At 41.3% G+C, this 25,980-nt stretch overlaps 2 protein-coding genes across 2 annotated transcripts in view; one reads left to right on the forward strand and one right to left on the reverse strand.

Annotated features, from left to right (window-relative positions):
• The window catches only part of LOC115475138, a 123,966-nt gene extending 121,922 nt beyond the window's left edge, over positions 1-2,044 (forward strand). Inside the window, exon 6 of the mRNA XM_030210878.1 lies at positions 311-2,044. Within this exon, the coding sequence (XP_030066738.1) occupies positions 311-1,124 (814 nt within the window). The 3' untranslated portion in view covers positions 1,125-2,044. The remainder of the gene's footprint in view (positions 1-310) is intronic.
• Positions 2,045-7,810: 5,766 nt separating this feature from the next.
• TSN (translin) overlaps positions 7,811-25,980 on the reverse strand; it is a 31,352-nt gene continuing 13,182 nt past the window's right edge. The window contains exons 4-6 of the mRNA XM_030210167.1: positions 18,824-18,939; positions 17,518-17,597; positions 7,811-8,789 (exon numbers count right to left, since the gene is read on the reverse strand). Coding sequence (XP_030066027.1) covers positions 8,553-8,789; positions 17,518-17,597; positions 18,824-18,939 — 433 coding nt within the window. The 3' untranslated portion in view covers positions 7,811-8,552. The remainder of the gene's footprint in view (positions 8,790-17,517; positions 17,598-18,823; positions 18,940-25,980) is intronic.

Consider the following 25,980-nt stretch of genomic DNA (forward strand, 5'->3'; position numbering starts at 1 on the left):
TTGTACTTCTTTCACAAGGGACTCAATGTATGTACATTTATCACATGAAACCAGATTGAAAGGTATATCAGTGCAAATTACTAGTACCATACACATGTTCACCAATATGTACCTTGTGAGACTTGTAACTGAAAAGTTGATGTGAGGAAAAGGAAAATGAAACCCACAAAAGAATGTATTTTGAAAAGGGCTTGATTTTGACATGAGATGAATTTGACTAGGATCATAATTTAAGATGAATGTTTGTTGAAGTCTTTCATATGATGGAAGAGTAGCAATATATAGTTACTTATTTCTTTGTCTCTTGCAGAATATTTCTTAACGTTTCTCAGAATGATAACACAGTACTTCGTCGCATGAACCTGAGATCTTTCTTGATGGCGCCATTACAAAGAATTACTAAATACCCTCTTCTATTGACCAGAATTGTAAAAGGTACAACAGAGTATCACCCAGACCACAGCAGCCTATGGGAAGCCAAGAGTCGTATTGAGTCTCATCTGGAGCACATTAACATGAAAACCAAACAGGAGGGAAATTCATGGACACTTCGTTCTTTTCGTCGGGAAAGCAGAAAGAACAGAGAGGTCATCAACATAGAAATGAGAGAAATAGCTATTAAAAGTGTTGGGTGGTTGAGAGAGGAGACACGCTTTATTATGGAAGGGTCTCTGCAACTCGCACAACCTACTGATGGTCAGTGGCTTAAAAAAGGGAGCAAAGCCCTAAAGTTCCAAAACTTGCAAGTCCTTCTCATGGTCAGTGTGAAGAGATTATTGGAATTCAGTCTGGAAGGGCCGTTTCCTGAAACCACACCTTATCATGGGCCAGTGAAAGATGCAGTACTTGTGCTCATACGAGACAAGAATAATGGGAAGTTTAATTTACTCAGGGAACCCCTTCGACTCAGTAATTGTGTTGTCTCCACAGACCCTGATTGTGATGACACTTTTGAACTGCTGGAAATCAGGCGAGAGGCATTTGTATTCCGGGACGGTGACAAGGCACAGACTCATCATTGGTTTAGACAAATTAAAAGGTATTCGAGAGAACTGGGCTCTTGGAAGAAGCGGCGGAATGCTCTGCCCAACATCATGATAAGCACAACTCACATCAGGTCTTGAAACTCTTGAATCGTGCTCCACTACACATTTTTATTTAACCCATTAGTGCCTAATGTTCCCATAATAAGCCATATAGGAACATATTGATTTGGTCCCATATGGGAACATTGGGCACTAATGGGTTAATCAGAAAGCACATACAGTAGTACCATTTTAGCACAAGAAAGTAAAGATCCAGTAAACTCTACACTTACTGGTTTATGTAGAAATCTTTGTTCTTCAGATTACTGAAGTCATCCTGGGATACCTAAGACTGACTGTAACTAATTTTTTATTCTGCCTCTCTGTGCTTAAAATGTACACATCAAGCTTATGTGGTTCTCTGAGACTTGGGTAGAGACATATAGTTCACAACAAAAGTATTACACTGATAAATAACATTTGTAATGACCTTCCTTGTATACTGTAAATTATGCTGAAGAATTGTGCTAGGCAACATACTGAAACTCTGATTAGGTGCAACTCAACAATGTTAGATAACATTTGATTCTTTAGTAACACCAAGATCAAATTTTTCTAATAAAGACAGAATATGAGGCAGTGTAATTATTTTTATTGCAAACATGTTTGACTGATTATTTCCCCTCTCCCGTTATATCCTCTTGCTCTGTCCCCTGGAAAATACATATTTTATCGATAGATTCCTGGTGAACTCAAACTGTCCTTTTGCAAAGTCAGTTTCACACATTAAACTGAAATGGAGATGAGTACGTGACAAGTATAAACCAGCTAGGATAATAGAAAACTGATGGTTATCCATTGTGATTTTAAAAGTATTTTACATCTTAATTTGATTTGCAAGCAGAGTACAGAAGTGCTATACAATATGTCTTGCTGATAAATGGGGATGAATTATCAGTGCTACAGTATGTTTGTATGTGATTATTTCAGATGTAAACTAGTGTATTTCATTTTTTTAAGAGAGAGCTTAAATTGTAATTTAACATTATAAAACTGTTTTACAATTAACTTCTAATGATGTTGACTGTGTCGTGGAGTTGTTTTTTTAAGTGCTACTGAAAAAAGGTACTTAAATCCTAATTACAAGATTTCTACTATTTTATTTGAAAAGTAACATTTTGTGGAAAGCTGCTTACCAATGTTCTACATTTATAGAATACATTTGTATAGCGGAGGAGTAACCTAATGGTTAGTGCAGTGGCATGAGAACCAGGAGAAACTAGCTCCTTGACATTCTGGCCAAATCACCTAATCATCCATTGCCCCAGGTACAAAATAAATATCTAATATGTAAACCACTTTGATTGTAACCACAGAAAGGTGGTATATCAAATACCATCCCCTTTCCCTTACAGAACATCTACAAAGGAAAATGGAGACTCAAGTTCACTTATTTTAAAAAGAAACTTTTATATTTTAGAAAAGGTTTGACAACCACAAAGTCTTTTTGCAACTGCCAAAGAAGCACATGTTATTTGGTGGTACATACATCAGAATAAGCCAGCTTACAAAAGAAAATGCTAAAAACAAAAAAACTATCACACAGGGTTTTGCATATGTAAGTGGTGCTACGTACACCAAGCAGCAGTTTTGCAACTTAAATGTGTAAGTGATTAATTATGTAAAACTGCACATCCACAGGAACTGATAAAGGAAATGAATTCCAAAACACAAACTTTTGACATTTTGAGGTGGTTTTGAACAACTGAAGGATAAGCACAATTTCCAGCTCAAGTTCTTCTGCAAAGCTCAGATCCAACTAAGAAGTTAGCAAACAGTTATGTGTGACTCAAAGCAAATATAAATGGGACATTTTCCTTGATATATATACATGTATTCCTGTTAAAAGAATACAAAAATATTTTGAAGAACTTTGCAAACCATGCACAGAAATTTCTGTGACGTGGAGGGGCATAATCGAAGGGGACGCCCAAGTTTTGGTGAGGACGTCCTAGCAAAATGACCCGGTGAACGGGCAGGGAAACCCATATATCGAAGCAAGATGGACATCCATCTTTCGTTTCGATAATATGGGCGGGGACGCCCAAATCTGGAAATTTAGGTCATCCTTAGAGATTCTGATTTTCGGCGATAATGGAAACCAAGGACGCCCATCTCAGAAACAACCAAAATGCAAGCTCTTTGGTCATGGGAGGAGCCAGCATTCATAGTGCACTGGTCACCCTGACATGCCAGGACACCAACTGGGCACCCTAGGGGGCACTGCAGTGGACTTCATAAAAAGCTCCCAGGTACATAGCTCCCTTACCTTGTGTGCTGAGCCCCCCCCCCCCCAAAACCCACTACCCACAACTGTACACCACTACCATAGCCCTTACAGGTGAAGGGGAGCACCTAGATGTGGGTACAGTGGGTTTGTGGTGGGTTTTGGAGGGCTCGCTGTTTCCTCCACAAATGTAACAGGTGGGGGGGGGGGGGGGATGGGCTTGCATCTGCCTGCCTGAAGTGCACTGCACCCACTAAAACTGCTCCAGGGACCTGCATACAGCTGTGATGGACCTGAGTATGACATATGAGGCTGGCACAAAATATTTTTAAAGATATTTTTTGAGGATGGGAGGGGGTTAGTGACCACTGGGGAAGTAAGGGGAGGTCATCCCCGATACTCTCCACTGGTCAGCTGGTCAGTTCAGGCACCTTTTTGTGCCTTGGTCGTAAGAAAAACAGGACCAGGTAAAGTCGTCCAAATGCTCGTCAGGGACACTCTTTTTTCCATTATGGGTCGAGGATGCCCATGGGTTAGGCACGCCCAAGTCCCGCCTTCACTACACCTCCAACACGCCCCCAGGAAGTTTGGTCATCCCCACGATGGAAAGCAATTGGGGATGCCCAAAATCGGCTTTCAATTATACCGATTTGGGCAACCATCTTCCGATTTGTGTCAGAAGATGGGCATCCTCTTTCGAAAATAAGCCTGATAGCATGCACTGCAGATATACAAGTAGCACCTGTTTTTAAATTGCTATATATATGTACAATGTGTACTTCTAACAATTCTTCCTTAGAGGAAATGTATTAAAGGTAATAGCTCATGCTTTTGGCCAAATAGCATACATTAATTGACAAAAAACATGTGTTGTTTGCCATTAATTCATGACTTTCTACCACAATATGTGTTAACAAATAGTAATATGCTAAGCATGAAAATGCATGCAAAGCAGTCATTATTATTCAAATTGAATAATGCAGATTAATTCAGATTGAAAATGTTCATGCATTCTTGGAAAGATACCACCTGAGAGACCAGAGCAGGGGAAAAAAAATTACCCTCTCCCTGATCTTTCTTAAGCTTCCACCAACCCTCAAACCTCTCCCACCCACAGTCCTTTCTTTCACCTAGTTGGGGTCTCCTTGGTGGCTAGTGAGGAAATAGATGTGATCCCTGAATGCTCCTGCCCCAGCTCCCATCTTCTAAATGGCCATCTCAGCTTCCTAGTGGTAGTCTTCTAGTACTACCACTAGGGTGTTAAGCTGCCAAATAAAGGATCGTGCCAGATAAGTCCAAGATTGCTCACATCTTCATAGCCACCACTTCCGGATAAAACAGTAACTATCTAAATCATACATATATAGCCTACAAGTATTTTGAACCAACAAAAAAACAAGCTGTCCTGTGGCCAACTTTTAAGGTACCTATGTCACCAGAAAGTTGGAATATATTATGGGCCATTTCCTAAGGTACACTAGCGTTTTTAGCATGTGCTAACCGTGTAGACACCCATAGGAATATTATGGGTATCTACACAGCGCATGCTAAAAATGCTAATGCGTCTCTAGCACGGCTTAGTAAACAGGGCCCTGTGTTTGTTTCTTTTTTGCCTCTTTGATAGCAGAAATTTCTTGTACCTCCAATTTAAATGCTCAAGTCATTGTCTTCTGCTTCTAGATTTTAGCGTTTTGGTTTCCCAACAAGAATTTTCTTCAGACCAAGCTCATATTCTCTCAGACTATAGATGCTTTGTTGACATTGCCACAGACCTCCTCTAGGTCCTGTGTGCTAGCAGTGCTGGTCAGATTTCAGTGAGGTTTATTTCTAGTGCTTTTGATCCTTTTTCCTTTTTTTTCTTCTTGCAATTTTTATTGAAATTTTTTCATTTACTACATCACACATTGTAAAGAGATTACCACAAAAAAAAAAATTTGTAATACAATCTGCATTTATTATATATTAAAGAAAATTTCATCTGTCTCAGTATTAGTTCTCCATATTCTGCTTGATCCCAAACAAAAAGTTCCACATCACAAAAAAGAAAAGCAACTAAGCTTCTAGCATACATTCATCTAGAACGTAACACTTAAAATATAAAACCTCTCAACTCATATTACTGATACAACCACTTTGTGCTGTGAGTAGGTCTCCTTTCATCCAGGATTGTACTCTTAACCTCTCTCCCATCAGTGATCAAATTTAATAGGTTGATCTCTTACCTTATCCTTTCCACTAATTATCTCTGCAAATCCCTCCATCTCCATTATTTTCCAGACTTTAGCCACCAAAAATTCCACAACTATGCAGAAAATTTGGAAAGTACCAATTTGTTGAGCAGAATGGTGGCAGGCTCTGACATATATCCCAAAAGCATAAGCTCTTTTCACAGTGGTAGGATTTTTCTCATAGTTGTTGAATCTTAGTATGCACCTCTTCGCAAAAACTCTTTTTGCACAGATCCATCATCTGTGCATAAAATTGCCTCTCCAACACAGATGTCATGTGTAGTGTGACTGCACTTAATATAGCAGGAGTCTGATACATTTGATATAAAATTTTAAGTTGGGTATCCAAATAGCTGGTATAGATAGAAATGTATGCAATATTTTCTCAAATATCCTGCCATTAGTCCACCTTGACTGGCACTGTCTCTCTTCCATTTGATCTGATGTAGGAGAGGGTCTGCCTCCTTTCTACAGGTCACCATTCTGTAAAGCTTAGAAAGTAGGCCCCTACCACAGTGTCCCTGATGTATCTTCCAAGGATAGGAAATCTTTCATATAATGTGCCTTATATATTTGTGCTCTAACTGCAATAATGTCTGTGGTGGGGAAGAGTACTCTTGTTGCTTATACCCCACTGAATTTCTCTCCGATTCTGAGCGGCTTACAACCAAAAAAGTTAATACATTATATTTAAGAATTACAATAATTAAAACAAGATAAAATTATACTTTGTTCTTTCTTAGTTAACAATTTCTCCCTCTAATAAAATACAGTAGGAGGCAGATTATGTAAACTCCGATTATCTGGATGTCCAATTATGCAGACTGCTGCCATTCTTTATAACGAATATGCATGGGATATAATAGATACCAATCTTCCTCTTGGATAACCATTGAGATAATGCTGAAATCTTTGCTAGATAAGCCACCACGAGAAAGTGCTCTAGACCAATCTTCCTCTTGGATAACCATTGAGATAATGCTGAAAGCTTTGCTAGATAAGCCACCAGGAGAAAGTGCTCTAGACCAATCTTCCTCTTGGATAACCATTGAGATAATGCTGAAAGCTTTGCTAGATAAGCCACCAGGAGAAAGTGCTCTAGACCAATCTTCCTCTTGGATAACCATTGAGATAATGCTGAAAGCTTTGCTAGATAAGCCACCAGGAGAAAGTGCTCTAGACCAATGCTTATCAACCAACTTTGATGCCTGAGCTCCAATTTGATTTGAGCTACGATCTTTTTCAAAGTTGTATTTCTTTTTTTCATGCTTACTGATTATAAACCTATCTCATATGAGCTATTAAATGTAAACAGAACGTACTTGGAAGAGTTTAATTTATTGGTCATGTGTTCTCATTTAATTGTTGTCTACTTTCCTATTTGACATATGGAGTTCTTGTCTGTCTCTTAATGTTTGTATTTTATTTATTTATTTAGAATGGTACACTGCCCAGATCTACTGGTCAGTACTGGTGGTATAGTAAGTCCAATAAACAAATACTGGTACAGAACATAAGCAGCTCCTTTACTGAAGCTGACATTTCACTTAGCTTGTGGTGATTTTGTTTTATGTGCACACCAGCTGGTGCAGTGCACATTATCTCATGATGATGATCATATTGCACTGCACTGTCATTGAGGGATACAATGGAATGAGAGACAGGATTTGAGGGCTGTTGCTCCCACCTTTCTTCTTTATCCTAGCAAAATGGAGTAGGTTCAATCGAAGCATCCCCAATTGTTTAACACCTTTCAAATACAACACAGTAACTCTCCCTGGTACACTGGAGCAGGACCTCTGCCTTTTTTCAAATGAATGATGGATCACACCTAATATTAGATCTATAAAAGCAATTAAATGTATAATATATTGAAGAATGAGAGTAACCTGTACATTAAATTCAAGCAACTTTATGTGTCCACCTGTTTTTGTAAGCAAACAAGCTTGTGGGAAGAAGCTGCTGCTGCAGTTTTACTGCCAGACAGAGCAGTGAAATCCTTACTATCGGTGCCCACTTCTTTAAGCAGCTACCACAAAATGTGTCAGCTGCAGGTTAACATTCAGCATCGATACTGCACAGTTTATATAACCTAAAACAAAAATAAGTAGATCAATAACTTCCTAGTGAATTAAGGGAAAGTAATCTTACCCGGCTCACCCTTTAAAATAAAACTTCTCCCATCAAAAGACGAGGGCGATATGCAGTCATATATAAAAAAGCCTGTGAGCTGCTGTATGAGCACTACCAACAAATAATCAAAAACAAGCTGGAAATATATATTTTATTTAAAAAAAAAAAACAGCCCCTAGGAGCTAGTGCTGCAAGTGAAATGCAGCACAAGTAAACAGAGATCAAGCCACAGATTGCATTTTATATTCTTGGTACCAGATCACACATGTAGTTTTGTTTATATTAAAGATGGCCAAATTGCAGTGCCATGATATAGTCACTTGAGGGAAAAGAATTCAAGTTGGTTGCTTATTTTGCCTGTAGCATGGCTTCTGGGTATTTGGTACATTTACCTCTTGCTGAGGCTATCAGGACAAGTAACAAAAGTAATATCAATGCAGCCTACAGGACATATTGCAAGGCTGCCTAATAACTCTTTGCAAGGGCCATGTACCAAAAAAAAAAAAAGAATGCTGACAATACAGCTGACTCCAAGTTTCAAGTGTTCTACCAGCAGGAACCTTCAAAACTCAGTATATACAGAACCTGAAGGTACATTAACAAGGATTCCAACTTTGTCAGAAGAAATTATTGAAAGGCACTGCAACTGTAAAGTATAAGCGAGCAAAGCACAGGTCAAATTAAGTACAACTCAGCAAATGGAGATCTACAATCTGTGCCTTTTAACTGAACATATTTAACAGAAAATACAAACATGAAATTTGACTGCCTGTGCCTCAGACAACTGCTGGAAAGTAAACTAAACAGGTCTCAGTCATTCACTTTCTGGCGCTAAGGCTCACATATGATTATGTGGCATAGCACAAAGGAAGCAGACGCTTACTCATCACCACCAACAATGCTTACTGCTTCCTTGCTGAGTCCCCTGATAGAGAGGTCATAGACAACCTCCTCAACCTTCTTCACATCATACTTGAGCCCATCGTAGCGCTTCCGCAGAGAATCATTTTTCAGGTTGAGGAGGCGGAAGCCTGAATCCAGTTCATTGATGAAAGTGGAAATGCGGAGGGGCCGTGAGTAATCCCCAGCTGTGACACTGTTCACCGCCAGCCTAGACTGCACAGAACAAAAAGGAAAGAAGAATGATCAAGAGGCTTCCCAGAACACCTCTCCTCCTCCCCCCCCCCCCCCCCACCACCAAAAAAAAATATAATATATAACCACATCCTTAGTCCAAGCTTATTTAAATTCAGCAGCTTTTTTTTTTTTAATAGAGAACAAAGGGGTCCTTTTTAATGCATCTTAGTAAGAATTAGTGTGCATTATAAAAGTGTCATGCAGCCCAGCATTTAGAGCACTTTAATAAAAAGACCCCCAAATGATATAATCCTTTACCCTAAAATTTTGGGAACATGTTAGAATCAATTACTAATGATGTTAATCCTAACTGTATTATTTTACTTTTTTTGTTGATTACATGCCTCACCAATAAGCCATAGGTGAGTTGCACAGAAAATACAAAATAAAATTCTATACCCAGATTAATCACAATTTACAATAATCATATTCTCAAACAGAAATAACAGTACAACCAAATATAAACACTTAAAATAAAATATAAAAATCAAAGACATTTTTAAAATACGAAGCTTTCAAATATCCCTTAACAGAGTAACATTGAATGCAGTGCTGTTGCCATTGCATAGTAATAGGTGTTATGATGTCTGCATTAATACCATCAAACTCCCAGACTAGACCAATATATATCTATCTGTTATGATGGTGTTGAACTGTATGTTTTGTATGTGTGACTACACCCATGGGTTCTGGTAGGGATGGATGTGTGAATGCATCGGTTGGTGTCTTGGGCTCCACATGGGAAGGGTGTGAGAGAGGAATTTGTATTAAAGGAACAGTCCTAACTTTCGACTGCTTCCAACAAAGTTGCAGGGCTTCTGTTAATTAGGGAGGAAAAAGCTTCAGAACCTCATCCGCTGAAAAAAAAACCTCCTTAAGTTCAATTTAAACCACAAACCTTCACTTCACTTTCCTCCTTAATTAGAAGCCCTGCATATTTGTTGGAATTTTTCTTTTTTAAAGATGGGCGTTGGACCCAAAGCAGTCCTAGTGAAGACCACTTCGCCCTACCATTTCTTCCTACACAGTGCAAAATAAAAACAGATGTCAATTCTCAAAAAGCTTACATACTTCAATCACAAAACTGAAAATAAAATAATCTGTTTATTAATATTTGATACACTGCCTAGCTAGATTAGTGGTTTACACCTATTCCTACAAAGGCCTTTAATGCCCACATAGAACGATATTGAGGGAGCTCAGAGAGGTTCTGGCGGGTCCTCTTAAAGATTTGTTTAATAAATCCTTGGAGACAGGAGAGGTTCCGAGGGATTGGAGAACGGCGGAGGTGGTCCCTCTTCACAAAAGTGGTGATCGGGAAGAAGCTAGAAACTACAGGCCGGTAAGCCTCACTTCGGTTATTGGAAAAGTAATGGAAGCCATGCTGAAGGAAAGGATAGTGAATTTCCTGGAAGCCAATAAGTTGCAAGATCCGAGACAACATGGTTTTACCAAAGGGAAATCGTGCCAAACGAATCTCATTGAGTTCTTTGATTGGATGACAGGAGAACTGAATCAGGGACGAGCTATGGACGTAATCTACTTAGATTTCAGCAAAGCTTTTGACACGGTTCCCCACAGAAGGCTTTTAAATAAACTGGATGGGCTGCAGATAGGACCCGAAGTGGTGAACTGGATTAGGAATTGGTTGACGGACAGACGCCAGAGGGTGGTGGTGAATGGAGTTCGCTCAGAGGAGGGAAAGGTGAGTAGTGGAGTGCCTCAAGGATCGGTGCTGGGGCCGATTCTGTTCAATATATTTGTGAGTGACCTTGCCGAAGGGTTAGAAGGTAAAGTTTGCCTATTTGCGGATGATACTAAGATATGTAACAGAGTGGACACCCGGAGGGCGTGGAAAACATGAAAAAAGGATCTGCAGAAGCTAGAAGAATGGTCTAAGGTTTGGCAATTAAAATTCAATGCCAAGAAATGCAAAGTGATGCACTTAGGGAATAGAAATCCACGGGAGACGTATGTGTTAGGCGGGGAGAGCCTGATAGGTACGGGCGGAGAAAGGGATCTTGGGGTGATAGTATCTGAGGATTTGAAGGTGACGAAACAGTGTGACAAGGCGGTGGCTGTATCTAGAAGGTTGTTGGGCTGTATAGAGAGAGGTGTGACCAGCAGAAGAAAGGGAGTGTTGATGCCCCTGTATAAGTCGTTGGCGAGGCCCTATCTGGAGTATTGTGTTCAGTTTAAGAGGCCGTATCTTGCTAAGGATGTAAAAAGAATCGAAGCGGTGCAAAGAAAAGCTACGAGAATGGTGTGGGATTTGCGTTACAAGACGTATGAGGAGAGACTTGCTGACCTGAACATGTATACCCTGGAGGAAAGGAGAAACATGGGTGATATGATACAGACGTTCAAATATTTGAAAGGTACTAATCCGCAAACGAACCTTTTCCGGAGATACGAAGGCGGTAGAACGAGAGGACATGAAATGAGATTGAAGGGGGGCAGACTCAAGAAAAATGTCAGGAAGTATTTTTTCACTGAGAGAGTGGTGGATGCTTGGAATGCCCTCCCGCGGGAGGTGGTGGAGATGAAAACGGTAACGGAATTCAAAAATGCATGGGATAAACATAAAGGAATCCTGTTCAGAAGAAATGGATCCTCAGGAGCTTAGCCGAGATTGGATAACAGAGCCGGTAGTGGGAGGCGGGGCTGGTGGTTGGGAGGCGGGGATAGTGCTGGGCAGACTTGTACGGTCTGTGCCCTGAAAAAGACAGGTACAAATCAAGGTAAGGTATACACAAAAAAGTGGCACATTTCTTGGGCAGACTGGATGGACCGTGCAGGTCTTTTTCTGCCGTCATCTACTATGTTACTTTCAAGTTCATTTTCAAAGCACTTAGCCTCCCAAAGTTCCATAGAAACCTATGGAACTTAGCCTCCCAAAGTGCTTTGAAAATATGCCTCTATGTTACCTCATTCTCTCCATATGGCCCAGATTATACTTATACCGAAACCTGGAAGGACTCTGGACCGCCCAGAATCCTACCACTCTATTTCCCTCCTCAATTTTGAGGCGAAGCTATTTGCAAGGTATTGGCTACATGACTCATGCCGTTGCTTCCGACCTTGGTAGCAGAACCTCAAGTAGGATTTGTTAGGGCGAGGGCCATCTCAAAAAATGTCCAGAGGATCTTTATGGCAGTGGAGCGGACAAAGACTGAAGGGATCCCTTCACTTCTCATTAGTTTTGACGCAGAGAGTTTGATAGGGTGGTGTGGAGATTCCTTTGGGGTGTCCTGCAGGGATATGGGATACAGGGATGGTTCACATGGGCAATTCTGACATTATATAGTTAGCCTCAGGCTCAAGTGTGTGTTAACAATATTTTATGAGTCATTTGAGGTTCAGAGTGGAACGAGGTAGGGGTGCCCTTTATCTCCATTGTTATTTGTTCTCACCCTAGACCCACTAATTTGTGTAACACAGGATAATCCGGAAATAATGAGATTACAACTGGGGGAGAGCCATGGCTTTTGCAGACGACTTGTTAGTCTATCTTCAAGAACCTCTTCGATCTTTGTCTACTCTTAGATAGTTTTTGAGAATATGGTGGTTTTGCTGGCTTTAAGTTAAACTTGGAAAACTCAGAAGCTTTGGCAAGCTCTGAGGACTTGAGGGGGTCGTGGGGAGCGTCTTTTCCACTTCAGTGGGTTCTTTTCGTTATTTGGGGAGTGCGCATATCCATGGAGCTGGTTCACATATATCTCTTGAACGTGGATAAATTGCTGCAGGACACTAGAACACAGTTAGCTTTATGGCACCACCTACCGCATTCATTAATGGGTAGAATTCAACTGTTAACATTTTTCCACAGTGGCTTTATGTGTTACAAACGCTAGCATTGCGCTTATTACGTCAAGACATTAATGCGCTACAAAAGTTGAACAGCGCATTTTGTTGGGCTGATAAAAAACCCAAGTTACAATGGAACTATTTGCTGGGAGGGCGGAAGCACAGTGGTTTGGGTATGCCAGACAAAACTCTGCAAATCAAGCATGCTTGTTAAAGGTATTTGTGAGACTGGGTACTTAAATTGGTTAAATACACAGACATTGCTATGGAATGGAACTATTAATGGGAATATTTTAAGCCATGGTGCCCTACTGCATGCAAGGAGTTCGGCGCTTCCTCCTCGGCTCAGGCTTAGCTTGTTGTTGCGCCCCTTGTGGCACGTGCGACATGAGCTACTTTTGCCCTGGGGACAGGATCTGCATAGTAGCCTATTACTCTCATTGACGGGAAATGTGCAATTTCCACCTGGTTTTCATAACACGGTATTTCTGCAGTGGCGGGGTTTGGGTCTAGATCTTTTGGAACTTTTTTTTTTTTAGGGATGATGGAACCCTTTTTTGTTTTTGAAGAGCTGAGACAGCGATTTTCATTCACATTGGGAGATCACTTTGCCTATTTGCAACTGGTGTTATATTCGCAGCTTACCGGAAACAAGATTGCAATTGCTTTTCTGTTCACAAATTTGGGAATTTTTGCAATGGGATGCAATTGGCCAAATATTGGTTTCATGGTTTTATAAACTCTTACAGCACCACTTACCTGGATTAAGTTACACCTCACTTCAAAAGATGCTTGGACCAGGGAGTTGGGTAGACCCTTACAACTGGAGGTCTGGGTATCCTTGTTTGCCTCTATAAGACAATTGGTGCATCAAACATATTTACAGAAATGTTGATATTGGGTGATCCATCAAGCCTGCTTCTCACAATGGTGAGCTTTTCAAGCTGGTTGTGAGATGTCGCCCATTTGTCCAAAATGTGGGTAACAGGAAAACCGAATCCTTCATGGCCTTTGGAACTGTTCAAAGTTAAAAGCCTTTTGGAGAGCACTCTTATGTTCAACGAATCTTGGGACATGCTTTGATCTTGTCCTTCGAACGTGTCTTGTTTCATAGAGCTTAGCTTGTGGGATCTCAGTTGAGGGAGGAAATTTTGTTCCCAGGGAAGGCTTTCATATTAGGACTCAAATGTATCCCAGGTCACTGGCTGCAGGATACCCATCCTGCATTTTGGACCTGGTGCAGTAGACTACATGCTTTAACGACTTGGGAGGCCTGGATAGGTCGCTCTCATCCCAAAAGACAAAAACATTTTCTTACCATCTGGGAACCCTACTTAGCTTCTATATCACCTACAGCTCGTAGCCAGGTGTTCAACAAATTTTGCAGATCTTAGATTTCTTCATAGCAGTATGAATAGGGGTGGGAGGGAGGGATGGGTTGGTAGATAGAGCCAAAGTCTCAGATCTCCTTATTCATAAGGCAGGGTCATATAAGGTTATTAGGATGTCTGGTTGGAGGGAAGGGGAAGATGCTACCATGTACAATAGCTTGCAAATTGTAATCATCCAATATTAACGTTTGCTTATATTTTACACTGTTTTGATTAGCAAAATTTCAACTAACAAACCTTAACAATAAAACAAATAGGAGTAAATATTTTTTCACTCAGAGAATAGTTAAGCTCTGGAATTCGTTACCGGAGATTGTGACAATGGCAATTAGTGTATCTGAATTTAAAAAAGGTTTGGACAAGTTCCTGGACGGAAAAGTACATAGTCTGCTATTGAGATGGACATGGGGGAAGCTACTGCTTGCCCTGGGATTGGTAGCATGGCATGTTGCTATTAATTGGGTTTCTGACAAGTACTTGTGACCTGGATTGGCCACTGTTGGAAGCAGGACACTGGGCTAGATGGACCATTGGTCCGCCCCAGTATAGTTATTCTTACGTTCTAATCATGTCAGTCCTTGAAAGTGTCATCACAAGAAAATGTACCTGATAATTTCAGAATCATCTCACGATAGCTTGGGAGATGTGAAGGGGCATTTTCGAAAGAAACATCTATGCTGAATTTGGACGTCTTTGTAAAACGTCCAAATTCGGAGGCGGGGAAAAGGTCATTTTCGAAAAAAAGATGAATCCATCTTTCGTTTCGAAAATACCAAGGACATCCTTGGACGTATTTGATTTTCGGCAATTTTCAAAACCAAACGACGTCCATGTCTAAAACGTCCAAATGCAAGCCATTTGGAAGTGGGAGGAGACAGAATTTGTAGTATACTGGTCCCCCTGACATGCCACGATAGCAATCGGGCACCCTAGGGGGCACTGCAGTGGACTTCATAAAATGCTCCCAGGTACACAGCTTCCTTACCTTGTGTGCTGAGCTCCCCAAAACCCACTACCCCCAACTGTACACCACTACCATAGCCCTTACGGGTGAAGGGGGGCATCTAGATGTGGATACAGAGGGTTTCTGCTGAGTTTTGGAGGGCTCGCTGTTTCCTCCATAAATGTAACAGGTGGGGGGGTATGGGTCTGGGTCCACCTTTCTGAAGTGCACTGCACCCACTAAAACTGCTCCAGGGACCTGCATGCGCTTTCATGGACCCGAGTATGACATCTGAGGCTGGCAAGTAATATTTTTGCTCACACCTTTTTCAGTAGTAGCTCAAGGTGAGTTACATTCAGGTACTCTGGATATTTCTCTGTCCCAGGAGGGCTCACAGTCTAAGTTTGTACCTGAGGCAATGGAGGGTTAAGTGACTTGCCCAAGATCACAAGGCACAGCAGTGGGATTTGAACTGGCCACCTCTGGATTGCAAGACCGGTGCTCTAACCACTAGGCCACTCCTCCACTCCCTACATTAGCCATTGACATGGCATAAGCAGTCAGGCCTAAAGTTAAGTGTGTAATTGCAGACTTTCGCTAGTATCCTATAACAACAATTACACGCATAATTGCCATAGAATTTGTGCTGAGTGCCCAAACTCTAGGTGCCTAACTGTAGGCGACCTTTGATTCTGGTGAACTGAGATTGATTCCCATTGTAGCTCCCCGTGATGCCGGGCAAGCCACCCAACCCTCCATTACCCCAGGTGCAAAATAAGTATTTGCATATAATATGTAAACCATTAACTATAGCCACAGAAAGGCAGTATATCAAGACCCATCCTCTTTTATATTACCTCCTATACTTTACCGCAGAAAACACATGTGCAACACAGCAAAGCCAAAGCTCGTAATGGACAGTATAACCTCTCCTCTCTGTGATCCCCATTGTGCCCGAACCTTAACATAGTAAACTTACCCCACCTCCCCATTCCCCCTCTCATCCCAACCTTCTCTTCTCCGTCTCTCCTTTATTATAGCCCTCCTTGCCCTATTTCCCCCAACCTGTATTATCCTATCCTGTTTACCCTCCCTTATCCTAATTATACATTATCAAACTTCAATTTTATCATGTTTCATTACAGTTTGAAATTTCTCTCCTTATAAGACTTTGTATTTCGAATTACTATGTAAGCCGCAATTACCTGCATTGTGTGGGAAAGCACGGGGTACAAATGTAATAAATAAATAAAGACCTGAACGATCCATCCAGTCTGCCCAACAAGATAACCCATTTTACATGGTATATGATACTTTATATGTATACCCAAGTTTGATTTGGCCCTGCCTTTCTCAGGGCACAGAGAACACAGCAGGGCAATGGTCGGGCGCAAGACACTGCAGACACCAAGAATGAGTGTCCTTCCCTGAGACTGTCCGATTGCACCAGATACAGTGCTTGACGCCACTGGGAATCTTTGTGGACATGGATGGAAGAACTTCACCGGCTAAATTAAATGACGTGATGGTGCCTGAAAAAGGGGCAAGACACGGCAAAAAGGAAAGGGAAAATCCTGGCCGAAGTCAAGGCCTAAAAGCGGCCTGATGACAGAAAAACAATAAAACTTAAAACTGAGCAAAACAACTCTAAGGAAAATAAGTTCTAAGAAGAGGAGCTCAATTATTAAGGTGAAAAAAATCATTTTGAAATATTGGCGCCTATGCTGCCTACTACCAGGAAGAGGCCTCTCAATTTGTTCAGCAGGGCTACCTGTGCAGACCTCTGAGGAAACAACAAATTGCGCACAAACACAACTGCCTAATAGATATAACAGGCTTGAAGCATGTTTTGATCACACTTTAAAAAGCAGACCCCACCCTCCCCCCATTGGGGAGAGTGACCTCTAAGTAAGGTAACTGATGATGACTCAAGAGTCAACCTGTGCCAGACAGTGTCAGGCAGTCCACGTTTCGCAAGTAATATTTTTAATAATGTTTTTTTTAGGGTGGGAGGGGGTTAGTGACCACTGGGGGAGTAAGGGAAGGTCATCCCCGATTCCCTCCAGTGGTCATCTGGTCATTCCGGGCACCTTTTTGTGCCTTATTCGTAATAAAAACAGGTCCGGGTGAAAACGTCCCAAGTGTTAGTCATGGATGTCTCTGCTTTTTTCCATTATGGCTCAAAGACGTCCAAGTCTTAGGAACACCCAAGTCCCGCCGTCACCACGCCTCCAATACGCCCCCTTGAGATTTGGGCGTCCTTGCGACGGACTTTCGCTAGGGACGTCCAAAATCGGTTTTCGATTATGCCGATTTATGTCACTTTTTGGACATCCATCTCTTTCAAAAAGGAGCCTGAAAGCTGCTCAACTCTTCTGCTTTTACCCCACACAAATGCCTTATAATGCTGCAGAATTAGAAGATGTTTCCTACAATGCCTGTCTTGGGACAACTCTTCCACAGAAAAAATTACTGCATGTCCCAGAGACTACTTGTACTCGGTGCTACTGTGCAGGCAGTAAACAAACATTAAATAGCCATTTCCAAATTAATATCTTATTCTTACCAGTTCACTGGCAAGGGTCAAAATACCAGAGAGATAATCTTCAATATCTAAGTGAAATCCTCTCTCTCGATCAGATTCAACTGAAATAGAATCACACAGAGTTAAATATGGATGATTAAATATACACAAGCAGGCAGTGCAATGGCCATACTTTCATGACAGCAACTGAAGCAAGTAATGAGCGTACTGCGATGTATCCAATATTCAGATCTATCAAACACACTCCTCAGCAGTCCCACTTCTAATGTAAGAATCACTACCATGTTAGGTAACTTTTTTAAAAATAAAATTGACAAAATAAAAGCACAGAAGAGATTGTAAGTGGCTGGCTAAAGATGACCTACAAACTGTGCGTTTTGTTTTTATTATTTACCCCAACTTAACCAACTCCAGGAAGGGAAATTTCAATTCAATACACAAATGTCTTTAAAAATCATAATCGTTATATCAGTAAAGAATATACATGATTGGAATCGTCTTCCCCATCTGTCATTCCCTCACTGAAATTAAGAATTTCAGAGCAGTGAACTTCGCTTCAGGGAAGGTAAGTACCCACTTTCACATAGCCAATGTCTTCTGTATGACTTTGAATGGTGGGGAAGAGAAGGAAGGAGTACACATATGGCAATGGGATATACAGGTAGATTATGGGAATGGGACGTATTTTCTCTGCTCTGTGTATTGCAGTAGAAAAAAAAATGTACTTCCATCCCTTTGTTGCAAGTTTTTTTTTCCTCTCCCAATGTCACTTATTGGTCACATCTGAATCAGCGTATACCAAATGCCTCAAAGTTTGAAATGAAGACTAAGAGGAAAGAACAATCAATGTCCAAAAATTGATATTCAGACAAAAATGACTCTAAAGTCATAAAGACTGGAGCTGAAGTTCTCTCTGAGTTTCAGGCCTTCTACGAGCCTTTGTACTCCTTAGAGATCATTTTTGTCTAGAGAGGCCATGGAAGTGTTTTTGCATCGGTTGGTTCACCTGGTCCTCTCAGAGCAGCAAGTGAGGGAGCCCGTAAGCACAGAGGGAACAGACTTAACTGTACTGAGGTTTTGCACATCAAAAACACTTAGCCTCACAACCCAATATTCATATGCTACAATTAATTGAACTCGCTTTGAAAAATTAACTATCCACTTGCTAAGTGTGCATGGTCAAGCTAGAGGCTGGATGGAAGCAGACTGTCCACTTCTCATTTCTGCAAGGCTTGTTTTGTATCCCCACAAACTGCATATGAAATCCGAGTTCCAAAAAATACTGGCAGTCAATTAACTAAATTCAATATGACAGAAATTAACTTACTGCCAAGTATTTCTGCTGTAGCTTCTCGAGTCACTAATGTCTCCGATTCCAGATACACAAGAAACGCTGCCAGGAAGACCAACCGCTGTAACACAAATCTCCAGTGCTCATTAAACCTACGTAAAAAGAGCACATTCTATTAACATACTACACTACACACGCTATTTACACAACCAGTCTAGCTCCCACTGAAGAGAAACACCAGACCATTTGTCACACAGTGTACCAGCAGCAGACTCACAACCAGTCAATGAATATGCGCTTCAATTATTTTTCTTCAAATATGTGGATCCACAGGTGGTGTGCTTGCCTTTATACTGGTAAAGTTACTTCACACTGGTTATTTCAATATGCTTGGATAGGGAGCCACATAAAGCCAACATTTCAATAAAGCGGAAAGGTTACATTCCAACAGAGCCCAATCTAGATCCTCAGCTCACAGTTACACAGCAGTTACTGAAGGCTGGATACTAGTATTTGGTACTATAGTATAAATCAGTTGTCTCACAAGGACATCTGCTCCTTCAGACAGATGGGAAAAAAAAAAGTCACTTAGAAAGCAGAACTGCTTACCTTTAACAGGGGTTCTTCGTGGACAGTAGGATAATAAGAGTCACATGTATGGATGATGACGTCCGTGTTGTCCTGCTCTGGATTCTCAGCTCTCCTATTTTACTCAGAAGAACTTTGAGGCCTTCTGAGCATACCTGATAGCCCCCGCACTCTCACTTCATCACGTCTCACCTTGGTCAATAGTAGCTTAGGTACTGACGATTCAGGGGGACTAACTCGCGGGTGATAGTGACCCACTCCATTCCTTTGCTGTTCATTGAGAACTCCCATTACAGTTTAAAAACAAACAAACAAAAAAACTATGCTCTCATTGCACAAGCTGGGGACAGTCACGTATGTAGATGATTCTAGGGCTCACTGTTTCTTTCTGAATTATGATTCTGTATGACAAACAAGATTGCTTGCTCATTCCTGAATTATGAGTTTAACTCATTCATCACAATTAACTCACCAGGACATGTGGCACTTGTCCTGGTGAGATAATCGCGATGAGCGAGTTAGACCAGTCCAGGATGGCCCCCTGAAGGAACCTCTGGAAGCATGACATATTGTTACAGCCCATGCGGATAACCTGGCAATATTTGTTAACTTATCCACGTCAGAATCTGTCACGTATGGATTTTACACCTTACTGGTAACTCTGATTTTGGGTCTGGATTGGAGCTAGGGATCTTTCACCGATGGGGTATCTAAAGGGGTGGTAGATGTAGCAGACTTTTTACAAGATAACGGTACTTTGAAATGCACATAAATATAACAAAAGAGAGGGAACGAAGTACAAACTAAAGTCCAAACAAAAAAAACAGCACCACGGGCCTTTAAAAATGGAACACAGTTCTTTAATGAATGAGCCTTGACAAAAAGACCCGACACGGGCCGTGTTTCGGTGACTAGCACCTGCGTCAGGGGTCACAGTGATGACGTGGAAAACTTGGGGAATAACTCGAATATATTCCTCTACAATATATTATTCCTTACCCCACGTCTCATTTGGATACAGAAAGTGAAAGTGCCTTGGTGCTTTGTAGCTTTTACTATATGAGACGTGGGGTAAGGAATAATATATTGTAGAGGAATATATTCGAGTTATTCCCCAAGTTTTCCACGTCATCACTGTGACCCCTGACACAGGTGCTAGTCACCGAAACACGGCCCGTGTCGGGTCTTTTTGTCAAGGCTCATTCATTAAAGAACTGTGTTCCATTTTTAAAGGCCCATGGTGCTGTTTTTTTTGTTTGGACTTTGAAATGCACAGCCATGTTACTGGAGACGTTGGGATCCCATTGTTCGGATCACTTTGCATATCTTCAAGCATCTTATTATGCTTCACAATTGCTTAGGAATCACTGTTCTCGGGGACTGTGCCATTTGCTAAAGAAAGGTTTTCTTTTCTTCAGGTAGATCCCAGTTTTCAGTCTCCAGTCTGTATGGAGCGCTCACTCTAGTAGCACCTGGTAGGAAATAAGCCCAATTGGCTAAGAAGTGGAATGATGAGTTGGGGATGGGTATTTGAAAGGGAGACATACTTGAATTCTTGCAAATACCTACTTATGTGCACACTGCCTTCCATAGGGAATGCCAATATAGGATCATAACTAGATCATACTTCCCTCCAAAACAAGCCTTTTATACAGGGTGTCTTTACTCTGAGACACGTCTTAAATGTGGTTCTGCAGATGCCACTCTCTTCCATGCTTTGTAGAAGTCTCCCTACCAGACAGTTCTGGCTTAGTTTGATTGGGTACTGGGAGCAGTTACTCCACAGGTCTATTATCCCCTCAAAGGGTATTCTTTTTGGGCATGTGGAGAGTTGTGGGTTACTTCTGTGGAAAGAATGCTTGTTTATATATAAAGCTAGTTTGGTGGGTGTAAAAAAAACAAAACGACAAGACCTTGACTTCACCTACTTTTTGGCAATGGAGGAATACCCTGCACACTTTATTAGTCATGGAGGCTCGGGATGCATGTCATACCTTGAAAAGGAGATTTTGGACTATTTGGGAACCTTATGTGCAGACTATCATCACCAGCATGCTGCCTTATTTTGAATAAGTTGTCACTGTAAACCGATTCGCTATACCTAGGCATGATAGACTGCTCCTCAGAGGGCTGGGGCATTCTGGATCCTTTTAATGTATTTGCAATGTTTGTGGGGAGCTATATGAGTCCAAGCTCTCTACAGATTATATGCTCTACTCAGTTTGTTATACAGTTGTGTTTATTAACATTTTAATGGAAAATAACCAGAGTTAAACTACAGGAGAGAATTGAACCTTGAACATGAGGAAAAACCAGGGAGGGCTTCAATAAAGATAGGCACTTGTTTCTTTTTGCCATTGCAGGGCAACAGATTCCCCTTAGAAAGGGATTCCTGCCCCTCCCTCCCCAGGTTGTATCATGGGTTTGAGAAGTCACAGTGCTCAAGGCTTCTGGGATCTTGAAAATAATTAAAAAGCATTCTTACTCCTAAAGCAGAATTACTGAAGGGCGATCCCCTTCACTCATAGGAAGGTCCCCAGCCTCCAGTTCCACCAGGGATTGAGAACAGGTCATCATTGACCCTCCATATACAAAGGCTGCAGCAGACAGCTTTATATGAGAGTCCAACTCCTCCAGCATACACAAAACTCTTAGCTGCCTAGACTTAGCTGTTCTAGACTTGGAAAAGTAAAGAAGAGTTCCTGAACAGAGAGCTTTCTCAGAGGATCATAACAGGAAAGCCTTCTGTAAAAAAAAAAAAAAAAAACTCCAGGAGTAAGAAACCCTTGCTCCCAAGGATTCCACAGGAATGCCCAAGGGTATTAGCTATTCCTTAGCACATTTCAAAATTGATAGAAACTTTTCTTGATCTAAGAGTATCAGGCTGGTAACCAGGTGGTATTCCTGAAAACTCATGGCATTGAGCCTGCCATGAGTGGGAAAGCGCGGGGTACAAATGTAACAAAAAAAAAAAAAAAACAATCCTGAATCTCAGTCAACTTGAGAAGGCTTAAACTCAAAAGGGACGTCTTCTCATGCTTAACACCCATGAGCTATGGGACTGTAAAAGGAACCTGTAAACAAAAAATCTCCTTCCTGCTCTTAAATGAATAGGTGGCTGATTCTGTGGATTTCCCCTGTGACCTGGACTGATAGAAGAGCCATCACAAGAAGTAGGTTGAGCAGAGAAAGGCCAATGGCTGTTGCAACTTGTGCAGGTCTTTGCATGCTCCACTGGGGCCTCAGTGCTGAAACGTGCCTCTGAGAATTACTAAAGGCATACACGCTGTGTTGGTAGGAAAAGCCCACTACTTTGGATTATACTGTAAGGAAGGAGCTCCTGCGGACCAGAAACTGTGGCCTATAATCCAAGCTCCCTTGAATACAGCCGAAGAAAAAGGCCATCGTCTCCCTTGTAGAGTAGATGCATACTTTCACTTCCTACCATAAGCTGTCACTATGGTCTGATAATTTTGCTAAGATAATTTTTATCCACTGAAAAACATTCTACTTTATTGTTTTTTTAAATTCCACTTAGGAGAAAGGAAGCAGCAGCGGTGACCAGGAAGGGGACAGGGGAAGGAAGAACTCAGACTCCGAGTATCACCCTTCTCCAGGATAAATTACTGTTTATTTTATTTATTTCTGTGGAGCACAAACCCCAAATGAGATACTCCTCTGCTCTACTGAAGCACAACTCTTCAACTGGGTCAGGAGCTGCACAGTCTGCCTGTTACTATCCACTGGCAACAGATAAATACTGAGCATCTAAGGGCTGCACAGTGTCCTTATTGAAGCATGCAGGACTTTTTCTCCATCTCCATCCACTGGTTGACAAGCATAACTGACAGGTTCTGAACTGGTCTGGTGAGGACACTGAGGTGAAGAGTGGAGGGAAGCAGTGGGTGGGTAGGCCATTTGCTTGATAGAAGAATGCAGTTTAGTAGAACTTTCTGGCAGTGGAAGGGAAGGAAGGAAAGAAGAGGGGGTGCAGATGCTGAAAGGGAAAAGGGATAGATGAGGGGAGTGAGGATGCAGTAATGAGTATGACAAATCTGCAGGGAGAGCCCTGCCCAAGGAAGAAGAGGCCAGAAGGAAAATACTGACACTAAATATCAACGGGTTAACTCAGGGAACAAATGGCAGAATTTTAATTAAGGAAAGGAAAAGACTGAATATTGATGTGATTTTATTCAGGAAATGCACTTAAAGAAAAGACATGAAGTAGTCCTGCAAAGTAGAAAATAGAGGCTGACTGAATTTTGGTTTCAGTGCCAAACCCACTCTGAAATTTGCATATAGCCTTGTTTCAGTTTCAGCCAAAAATGCTGGTGCATTTTCAGTTAAAACCAAAAAAAACTTTGAGCTATGTTCCGTGGCTCCCCTCCCCCCTAAGGAACTCCTATTTCCTCCTTCCCTCCCCGAACAGAAGCAGCCCTTCCAGGACCCACCCATAAGCCCCCCCCCCCAAGCCTACCTTACCACCCTGGTGGTCTAGTAGGTAGTCGCAGCAGGACAGATTCCCAGTTGCTCCTGTCCATGCCAGTGGCATAGTCAGACCTGACATTTTGGGAGGACCCAGAGCTAATATGGGTGGGTACTATGGGCCTGATATTCAAAATTATTTAACCAGCCAGGAACGGCTCCTGGCCAGTTAAATAGCATTTTTGCACATAACCTGTTATCTCCTGCTGAACATCCACGGTTATTGGCTAGCTGCTAACTGGCTGTATCGTGCAGCATAGCCGGCTAGGCATGGGTATTCAGTGCCAAACCAACTGTTTAGCGGTTAAATTAGGCCACATAAATAGAAGGCCTATCTTTAATCACTAAGTACTTAATGGGTTAGCGCTGAATATTGACTTAACCAGTTAAGTTGCAAATCCCTGTCCATTGTCAGGCTGCCATAATTAAAAATATTAAAATGTTAGATGCCCGACGTGTTTTGTCAAGATGCCTGCTTCAGAGTTTCCATATTTAAATAATAAAAAAAAAATAGATGTAGCAGCAACAATGTCAGGACCCTAGAAATATAGACGTTAAAATTGCCAGTTAAATTAAGAAATTCAAACAATTAAAAAAAAAAAAAAAAAAAAAAAAAGAGATACAGAATTTTAAACAAATCAAGGCAGCAAAACATCTGAACAAAAAACAAACAAAAAAAAGCACCACTAGTAGGTTACTGAAATCACTTGCTCATACCATATTATCCAGATGACATGGAGGTGTTTCCACACCACTGTTATCCAAAAACTTGACAATATATGGCTAAAATTATCCTCAAAAGAAATATATTTAACCTCTAGCACATAACAAATCAGTCCAGAACCTGCAGATTATGTCCACAGACCAGGAGATGAAGACAGAGAAACAAAATAGTTCTGTATTATTCATCCCCCTATGGGAACTGTGCAGCCTTAGAATTTCGAATGACCAAAAAATGATGCTTGCGTTAACACTTCTGGCCAAATGTTGTAATCATACATTACCTTTACCAACAAGGTATTATTGTACTCTACTGATCTACAGTTCGCCAACTGGATCAGAAGCAGTCTCAAATTCCAACACCAACCACACTGATCAAATGGTGTACTCATATGTTTATCAATAAGGTTTTGTCATACTCTAGTGACACAGTTGATCTGGGTCAGGAGCTGCATCTAAATCCGATGAGAAAAATTAGAGACATTGTAAAACAGAACGCAGAACAATTTAGAACGGAAGACTATTCACTAATATTCATCGAGGGAGGGCCTCTAGACTGATCTGGCAAGACTAAAGGAAAGAAAATTATTAGTTAAGACAATTTCTCTTTCCTCAGCATCCATACCAGATCAGCCCAGAGCCTGAGGTATGTGGCAAAGCAGTGCTGAAAATGGTGGGACTTGAAACTCCCTGCTAGTACATGCTCTTCTATGAAGACAGTGAACCATAGTCTCAGGTCAGAACTTCATCCAGCTGAAGTTAGCCTGTTATGCATCAGCTGGAAACCGAAAAATACTGAGCATTCTAAGGCTGTAAGTGCTCTTAGCAAGCGAATCACAACTCCAGTTGCTGGTGGACAGAATAACCCACAGGTTCTGGACTAGTCTGATATGGATGCTAAGGAAGCACGTTATTTCAAGTGGGGGATACATAGGAAGTAGAACATGGGTGGGACCCAAACTTAAGCACATTAACTTCTAAAAGTTATGTGCATATCTGTGACATTCAGGCATTAACACACCAGCTCTATGGCTGGCAAAAGTGCTCAAACCTAAATATTAGGCATGTTAATATCCAGTTAGGCTAGTATTCTATACAGAAAAGTAGGTTCCTACATTGCTTTACAGAATAGGCACCTGTTACAGACTTGTTTCCTTAGTGCCTGCTTTGCTTCTATTATCTAGACTTTAACCCTCATATCTTTAAGAGGTGCTTTCTTACATTTCTCCTCCAATTTGGTTGTCAAGGTTCAAAGCATCCTCTCCTCTTCCTGTTGTTCCTTCTGCTTCTTAGTGGCCAGGACTAATTTCAGTGCAGATCTCTAGGCGCACTTTATAGAATCTGGGGGTTAGTGTGCGCAAATAGCAAAACAGAACACTTTAGTGCATCCTGTATTAGGC

The sequence above is a fragment of the Microcaecilia unicolor genome, chromosome 7 (assembly GCF_901765095.1).
Source record: "Microcaecilia unicolor chromosome 7, aMicUni1.1, whole genome shotgun sequence".
NCBI lineage: Eukaryota > Metazoa > Chordata > Amphibia > Gymnophiona > Siphonopidae > Microcaecilia > Microcaecilia unicolor.